Source organism: Aplysia californica, unplaced genomic scaffold, assembly GCF_000002075.1.
Source record: "Aplysia californica isolate F4 #8 unplaced genomic scaffold, AplCal3.0 scaffold00011, whole genome shotgun sequence".
Taxonomy (NCBI): domain Eukaryota; kingdom Metazoa; phylum Mollusca; class Gastropoda; order Aplysiida; family Aplysiidae; genus Aplysia; species Aplysia californica.
The window spans coordinates 2235463-2244496 of record NW_004797281.1 but is presented as its reverse complement, the minus strand read 5'-3'; the positions used below and the strand labels follow the sequence as shown (position 1 = coordinate 2244496).

At 41.1% G+C, this 9034-nt stretch overlaps 1 protein-coding gene across 7 annotated transcripts in view; it reads left to right on the top strand.

Moving 5' to 3' along the window:
* LOC101853207 (protein phosphatase 1 regulatory subunit 12A) overlaps positions 1-9034 on the top strand; it is a 102168-nt gene that overhangs the window by 87200 nt on the left and 5934 nt on the right. For 6 of the 7 annotated variants that reach the window (XM_035970346.1, XM_035970343.1, XM_035970348.1 and 3 more), the window contains 3 exons: positions 3301-3435; positions 4174-4308; positions 4811-4861. In XM_035970346.1, the coding sequence (XP_035826239.1) occupies positions 3301-3435; positions 4174-4308; positions 4811-4861 (321 nt within the window). Of the gene's footprint in view, positions 1-3300; positions 3436-4173; positions 4309-4810; positions 4862-7278; positions 7366-9034 lie in introns of all 7 variants that reach the window. The other variant, XM_035970344.1, reaches the window with a different exon arrangement.

The window sequence follows — 9034 nt, the reverse complement described above, 5'->3', positions numbered from 1 at the left end:
TCTCTCTCTCTCTCTCTCGTTTGTTACTCTCTTGTAACACAATCTAATCTTCTGGCGATCATATGACCTTATGCAGCTGCGAGCGCCGTAAAACCTCTACTAAAACTAAACTAATCCCTCTTTCGTTGTGCTGATGTTACCAGTATTTTCTAATTATTTGCAGTGTCATAAATACTACATGTATTTTATTCCTGGCGACTTGCGGCTGATGTCATGCTGAATTGCCATGTAATTTTGCTTACCAAAACAAAAACAAAAAAAGCAACAAAAAAAAAACACAACAACCGGAATTTGGTCGATATCATACCGACCCGTCGTAAGTCACTAACGAATTCCGCTGTATCATGTGTTACAGATACTGCGACTGTTGTTGTTGTGTATGTGTGTGTGTGTGTGTTGTCGTTTGTTTGTTTGTTTTTATTGTGATTAGGAGTGGTTGTGAGACGATCTATTCTCTCATAGTACATGGGTGGTTGGCGGGTGCTCCTTCGTTCCTGTCAAACATCTGTCGTCCTTTTCTCTCCTCCTTTTTTTTGTGTCTTATACCTTCTTGTAACACCTCTGATCTTCGGAACTTATAATATTATGATCTATTGTGTTGCAAGTACCGTAAAACTTACTAGCGTGGGTGGTTGGCGGGTGCTCTGGTGTCCTTATCTCCCCTCCTCCTTTTTTATGTTTGTTACTCTCTTGTAACACCTATCTTCTGGCGATAATTTGACCTTATGCAGTTGCGAGCGCTGTAAAACTTCTCCTGAAACGGACTTTTCTCTCCTCCTTTTTTTGTATCTTTTACCTTCTTGTAACACCTCTGATCTTCGGCACTTATATGATCTATTGTGTTGCAAGTGCCGTAAAACTTACTAAAACTAAAAGCGGTAGTTATAGACAATAGTATCATAGCTGCATTGTCCTCTCCCTGTGGTACACTGTATTATGACGGGCCTGTACGGGACGAGGATGGTGGTGGGTGGGTGGCTGATGGCTCGTGTAGCTTGTCCAAAGCGTCATCGTTGCTTAGCAGCTGGCTGGCCCGGTGTGTTGTTTAGCTAGCCATTATTAACCTCTCTTTATCTGTTTGTATGTTTCTCTCTCTCTCTCTCTCTCTCTCTCAAACACACACACAGTACACACACACACACACACACAAACTCTTAATCGTAGGGTGGTTGTTTCGTTGGTGGGTGCTCTGGTGTGATTTGCTCCACACACAACGCACCACCCCAAAGTCAAGTCAATGTTGTGTTACTCGTTGCGTTCCTGTCAGTTCCTCCCCTCGGCGGCCAGCGCAAACAGAGCAAAGGGTTAAACCTGCATTACCCGCTACTTACCTTTCTCACGTCGGGGGGCAAATGTAGAGAAGGAACGTGCGCGTGCCTCGGCCTCTGCCGCCGCCGTGGCTATTTTTAGCCGCCCCCCTCGGCATAACGGGATGAGTCACTGGGAACGTTAGAAACTTGGGAGCTAAAATTGTGCTCTGTGGAGACTAAAAACAGCGTCACTCATTCCCTCGCGCACACACACGCACACGCGCGCGCACACTCTCACGCACGTACGCACGCGCATACACACTGTGGCTCGAGCAGAGTTGCCCGCATTACAGAGTTTACTTACTTTTCTCCACGGTCGTGGCATAGTTTTGGTGTATGTACGTAGCGCGAGTCGGTGTGGCGCAGTTGGTCGCGGACTAGGGTCTACCAAAAAGAGGTTCCGAGGTTTGAATCCTAATTGGGTCACTAGGTTTATTTTCCTTGTCCTTTCTAAATGGAATGCGGGTGGTTGGTGGGTGGATGCACTGGTGTCGTTTGCTCCTTCCATCCTTCCCTTCCTTTCAAACATCTTAGGTCTTTATGTCACCCCCTTTTTTCTTTGTATGTTACTCTGTAGTAACTTCAAATCATGTACTCCAACTTACAATAGTGACCTTTATTCCGGCGAAATCGGTGGTTGGCAGGTGCTCTGGTGTTGTCTGCTCCTTCTTTCCTATCAGACGTCTATCGTCCTAATCTCCCCTTCGTATTTTTTTATGTCTGTTCCTCCCTTGTAACACCTCTAATCTTTTGGCGTTCATATGGCCTTATGCAGTTGCGAGCGCTGTAAAACCTCAACTAAAACAATTCCGGGGAATTTAAGAAGGAGCGTGGGAGGTTGGAGGGCACCACTGGTAGGTCCCACTTCTTTACTTTCTCTCTGTTGATTCTGTCTGTCTGTCTTTCTTTTTCCCAGCACTAAATTACCATTACTGTGTCGATGTGCGTCTCTTTACTCCAACAAACAAGCAAACTGGCCAAAGTACCAGTGTTGAGTGGAGTCTTTGTAGAGTTGGTCAAGAGCCTCTCAAGTCTGTGCCGACCCTCAATCTCAGGGCGGATTTGCTGGTTCACCTCAACAGTTGTGCCTAGGGTCTCCTGGCTGAAACTGGGTGTTTATTAGGGTCAGAGGAGGGTTGGGGAGTGTTTGTCCAGGGTGTATCTTGGAAGAGTCCATATTATTTACTGCTTTCCTATTCTATTCGATTTGTGTGTGTCTGTGGTGGGGGTGGGGCGTTCTTGGAAGAGTTCATATTATCTACTGCTTTCTTACTCTCTTATTCTATTCTTTGGGTGGGGGATGTTTCTAAGAAGAGTCCATGTCATTTACTGCTTTACTACTCTTTTTATTGCCACCGCCTCCCCCTCTTATTTGGTTATTTGGAAACTTGTGTGTGTCGCCTTGAAAGGTCTCTATTTGTGGGCAAACAACCTTAACTCTTTTGCTGTAAGGCGGTCATTGTAATTTGATAAGTTGTTCAAGGGCACCACTGGTACTAGTAGGCCCAACTACTTCTAATCTCTTTTGTATTTTATGCTTTTCTCTGCTTTAAATTGTTGTTATTGTGTCTCTATTCTTACCAACAAAAATTTTTGTCTGAAATTAGCGTTGGAAATCTTACAATATAGGGCCAGTAACTCGGTTGACATTTTCTGAGTGTATAAATCTTAAGTTGTTTGAAAGTCAGGGGGTGCTTCTCTTTCAGTGTAGTAGTTTTGGGGATTGTTGGTGATGATGTGGTTTTCATTTTTATTTTTATTTTCCTTGTAACTATTGTCTCTCTGTTCTTTGCATATCAGGGCCGTTACCAAAATATTGACTTGCCATAAACTATGACTAAACTGTTTTTAGACTTTTATTAGTATGTGAACTCAACATGACATTGTTATCGTCAACCTCTCGATGTTTACTTCCATGACCGTAGTGCTGAAGACAGCACTGTCATAAAATTCGAATGAACGTACTCATTTGTCTCTTCATGTTTTCCAGGCTCTTGGCTCCTCAAGGTTCAGTTCCCGATACAGCTCAAATTCAGACGTTCCATCATCTGACCGTTCCCAGCGACCTGTCTCATACTCTGAATTCTCCCGATCTACAGGCTCCCTCGACCTAGACTACAAAAAGGTAATGCTTGTCTCCAGGTTTGCAGCCATGTCGCATACATGCTGGGTTCTATTTTTGTGTTTGACAGTCAATGTTCTGGGTGCATCCATTTCCTTCTTACTCCTTCCCGTCATCCCTATGTCTTTGACTTTTCATCTATTGGCTGACAGTTTTTCTTCTCAATTTTATTATAATGGCTCATGTTCGTGCGAAATTTTTCTATCATGCCCCCACCCCCCCTACCCTCTCCAGAAGGTTCAATGTGTCTCAGGCCAGATCATCTGCAAATTCTGTCTTGACTCTGATTTTTAGAGCTGTTTTTGGTCAATTTAGATTAACTCTTGGTAAAAACAGGATCAAGTGTAAATTTTTGAAAGTCACAATTTAGCATCTTTGTGTTTGAATTGGAAATTGTTTCTTGAAGTTGTACAGGACCTCCTGTATTGTTTATAATATTTTGATGGAAATACAGCAGATTGAAATGTTATATAGTTTAGAAGGAACCTGGATTTACAGAGTTTGTTGAATGACGTATGCTAGCTTTTGATCTGACTGGTCAAGAATATTGTGTGTTTGAGAAAACAGGTGAGTTTTTCATTGTTCATTGGTAATTATTCGTATTGGAAAGGCACATTCACGATGGAGCCTACTGTGGCTGATAAAATATTTTCTTCTTTTATGGTTTTCTGTTGGAAGTACTGTGTACCCATATTTTTCTGTTTATTTTTTATTTTTCCCCGACGTGGTTGTAATTTTCAGAAATACGAGGATGAAAAAAGTGAAAACGACAGATTGCGGAAAGAACTGGAAGAGACGAAGAAAAATCTGCTTGAGGCAAAGACAGAGTTAGACAAGGTTATGAAACAGAAGGATGCCGTCCGTAACACAGACCGGGTCAGTACCTGCCATTGTGTGGTTGGATGGATGGAACTTTTGTTGTTGTTGTCTTTTGGGTTTTTTAACTTAAGAGTTACAATGACTCTCGTAATTGCAAAATTGGTTTGTTGATGCTCTTAGGAAATTAGACCATGATGAATTCTTTATTTTCTTTTTTTTCTTCAAATTTTAAATATTTAGTTGAGAATAAAAGTTTCATAAGAATGACTGAATATTAGTCTACACAATATTTCTGAAGATGAATACATGATTTGTCTGGGTGGTGAATCTTAAAGAAAGTGAGCTCCAAGCAGATATTACTATGATTACTCTTACTGATAAGTATTATTTATCTGTGTAGCTCTTTCTTGAGGAAAATCTGAATTTAGTAGTAGCTTTCATTCTTTGTGTATAGGCTCAGAGTGGTATTTAGGAAGATTAATTATATTTCGCAGATAAGTGAAATGTAACTCCTTATAGAAATTGCAGGATTTTATAGTCTGTTCTTTAATCTGTTCAGGACAAGAGAGCATTAGAAAGGAAATTGTCGGAGATGGAGGAAGAACTCAAGGTATGTATGCCCAGCAGGGCTTGCTTACAATTTCCTTTGTTCTGTATGTCCTCATGTATTGTGTAGCTTTGAAGAATAAAAAAAAGTATCTTAAATGCCGTGGTGTTGTGTAAGCTATGCTTTCATGTGGTCACACAGGTACCCAATGATAGCTTTTGCGTGTTTGTGTTATTATTCACTGGATTTTCTTTCACAAGCTTTGTTAGCACCTTTATTTATTCACTTACGTGTACACTCGCTGGTCTTTTGTAAATGGATCGCTTGAGTGAATATCTCCTGAGTCGTGAGATAGAAGATGTTAGGAATAACTGAGAAGGGATTTGTTTATTGTTTTTCACATACAAGCAGTGAGAAGGAAAGAAAACGGCTTGGGACATATTATAATTAAAGCAAAACACCAGTGGGTCCCCATTCCACACATTTCAAGAAAGATCATTAATGGAAATTGTATATCAGTTCACCAAGTCAACAAAGCTTGGGGGGGGGATGATTATAGCAGGACATGAAGTGGTTTCCAATTCGATACATTTCAATTTGGTCAATTTGGTCGGACAACAATTTACCAAGTAGGCATTCATCAGGTATTACAGCTGTTGTGTTTATTGGTAGTGAAAGAAACAACTTGTACAAGTTTGAAAGAAGTTACTGTAGTGCCAGACAAAGTGCAGATGCCTCACTTGTGTTTTTTTTAGCATTTAGTTGTGATCACCCCTATGCAAATCATGATATTTTTATTTCTATTTTTTGTTTTGTAGAATCTTTGTAGTATCATACATTATTGCACTTTGAAGGTTGCTAGCATCAAGCACTTTTTGGATTTCACTTGCCTCGCTACAACTGCAGTGAAATGTGAATGTCACGAAATATTTCTGATTTTTATTTAAAGACTGCCTCTGTGTGTCTCTGTCTCTCTGGGGAGTTTTTTTCTGATGCTTCTTCTATTTGTGACTTTGCGAGATATTCTGTAGTGCTTTAGCAGACAGTTTGTGAGTCTGCTTCTGGTTGACTTTGACGTTCTCTCCGCATCCGTTGGTCCCTGGGATAGGATCAGGATAGTCTGTAGTGCTTTAGCGGACAGTTTGTGAGTCTGTTCTTGGTTGACATAGACTTTTTCTCTGCATCCCTTGGTCCCTGGTGCAGGGTCAAATTTCCCCCACAAACAGATCTCATTCAAGGTGCTGTAGGGGTGGCTGGGATGGGGTCTCCTACCTTGTCCTGTGCCTTCCTTTTTTTAGTTTAGGCTTGTAACTTTACTTGTGTGCATAGGGCAGTGTATAACGTACATTCTTTTGAACAGCTGTAAAATGGCGAGAAAAGACTTTTCATAGGTTTGGGATACATTTACAAATAACTTTCTGAGAAATAGTCATCCCCAGTGTTGTTAATTTTAAAGGTTACAGTTTTATTCCATGTCCAGGATGGGTATTGCTAGTGCTAGGTGTTTGTACAGTGTTTATTAATGTACACTTGTCATTTTCATAGTTGGTATATCTTTATCGAACGCTTTTTTTGTTTACAGAGGCCTTTTGATTTAAAAAATTGCTGAAGCTTTTTCTGCTATGGAAACTGTTCTAAAGAAATAATGCCAGCAGTTGTCATGACTCCACTATGATTGCGGAGGGATTTTTTTATTCTTCAACAGTGAAGGGTTTTTTTGTTGTGGAGGGACTTAATGCATTTATGATTTGTCTTGAAGGCCCCTTAACCTGGTAGAAAACGTAATAAAGCAGCATGCATAGTAATCACGATGGTGTGACAGTTTCTGTAGTAGATGGATGACCCAGTGTAGTTTGGACAGTGCCATTTATTTGTGATTCCCATCCTGATTGCCAGGACTTTTGGCCCAGCGTCATTGAGGTTTTTTCTGAAGGTGTCTCAAGGCTAAGGATCCTGTCATCTGGTCCTTGGGTATTGATAGTCGATGTTTAAAGGGGCAATATTTTATCTTGTACCTTCAACCCTGATGACCTCTGTAGTACCTGTATTATGCAGATGAGGATGAAAAAGGTTTACCGGATCAGAGGTCCTTCTTTATGTCGGTTTGACCAAGCTTGAACAAAGGTCTTTTGATATAATTTTAGCAAATTAAACATTAAATGATTAAATGAGAGAATGAACAAAGATCATTCCTTCCCGTTGGCAGTTTTTCTGGTGTTAGGCTCTCCTGTCAGGTTTGTCAGTCTTCTGGTTGTGTTTGTAGCCTGGTTTCAGAGGATGGTATCTTGTCTAATGGAAATTGCGCACGCCAAGTGCAAGACCATGGTCTGAGTCCAAGCAAGAGTCCAGATTATCTGTTGTCCTTGCGGGGAATCAAGTGCTCTCTAGCTTTTGAAACGACTTATCCTGTGTTTAGTAGAGAATCTGACTTCACACAACAACAGCAACTTCATAACCCCATGTATCATCGATTCCTACAGCTGGTGGAAAAGCTGAAGGCGGAAAACAAAAAACTTAAGGAAGAGAACCGGGCACTCACTAGAGTTGTCGCCAAACTCTCTAAATAGGTAACGACTGCATCCAACTTACTGCAAGCATATGGGCACACATTATACCCGAGTCTCTGGTGGTAAATTTGGTTTCCAGTCTTGGCCTCTCAGTCAGTAGAAATCAAACTTCTTTACGTCTAATGTAGATATTTAGTGTTGCAATAATAGTAATTGCCTACGAAAGGTCAATTAAAATATTTAAATCTGGAAGTTAAATTTTTGTTGATGATCGAAATATTGTCAGTTAATTGTGTTGTAGTTTATTAGACATGTTCAAAAGCGAAAAATATGCCTGACCATTTCATTTGACTAGAAAGTGATGATTTACTGCCTACTTGTGCTAGTTTATGAGAGAAGCTTCAGAGGAAACCATATTTACCTGGAACTTCCAACAACTTTGCCCACGGGTCAGATCACCTGGTTTGGTGCCGCCTTGCTGCCTTGCTCGTCGGCCTCTGTCCCTTTTATCCCTCCCCCCGCTTTCTGTCTGAGTGAGGCTCCCAAGTCGAGTGTGGCTCATATTTTTACTTTATAAAAAGAAAACTTTTCTTTGTCTCTCCCTCTCTCTTTCTTGCATGGGCATTTTTTGACTCACAAAGACCTGTGACAAGGCGGCCTGTATCAACCGTAATGTAAACGGGTGATGGTAAGATGGAATGAAACCAACGAAAACTGGGAGTGTTTTTCTTCAGTTGTTTTTTAAAATCTGATATGTCTAGAATATAGACAGAAGCCTGCCATTTATGATAAAGCACACCAAAAAATTGTAAACAATCCTTTTTTTTTTCTCTCTTACCCTAATGTATATATGACCAAGCGCTTTGCACTTCAACACCCGTACCTATGCTCACTCGTGGAAGCCACAGTTTCAGAAGAAGAAGAAGAGGAGGACTTAAGCTACAGACCAGGAAGAAAGAGAGGAGGGCTTCTGGAGTTCTGTTTTCCCATATTTTTTCCTCTAAGTTTTTTTGTATTGCAAATGAAGAAGCCATTTCTCTGTTATACTGTTGAATGTCAGTGCAAGGGACTCTCAGTTAAATCAAAATTAAGAAATTCTTGGTTCCCTCAAATTCTGAACAGAGTGTAGGCAGGCTCTAACTGATTGTTTCTCTTTTGTGTTTATTAATGTGGGTTATACTGCTTGTCCCTTTTTCCCAACATATGAAATCTGTACCCATTTGTAACAATTAATAATTGATGCGGGTACTGCTATGTTCACAAGTGTCGGTTACTGGACTGTTCTTAGGAAAAGTGTTGGGTTTTTTCTTTTGTAGATGTGACTTTTCTTTCCCCCCCCCCCCCCTCCCCACCCCTTCTCTTCCTCTTTATGTTGGAAGTTGGGGGGGGGGGGTTATTGCCATGTGACTGCTAGTTTGATTGTGGCAGTTGACAGGGGAGGGAGTAGGCCCTAGTTAAATTATTATGGTTTTGCTCTTGCCTACTTGTTTACGTTTCAAAGCAAAGGATAGGAGTAGTGTCTTTACTGAAAGATGTCTTTTTTGTTCTGTTTTGTCGGTCCCTTCGTGTGTCGGCGGTGTGCATTGGCTGTGTGTTGTGACGTCTGTGATAACCGTTCCGTTAAGCCTCTCGCCCGGTGCTCGTGATAGCTGTGCCAGTACACAAGAGCTGCTTTGTCTTACTGTGTTTGGCTGATACTAGATCTGCTCCCTTGTTTTGCCCCCCCCCC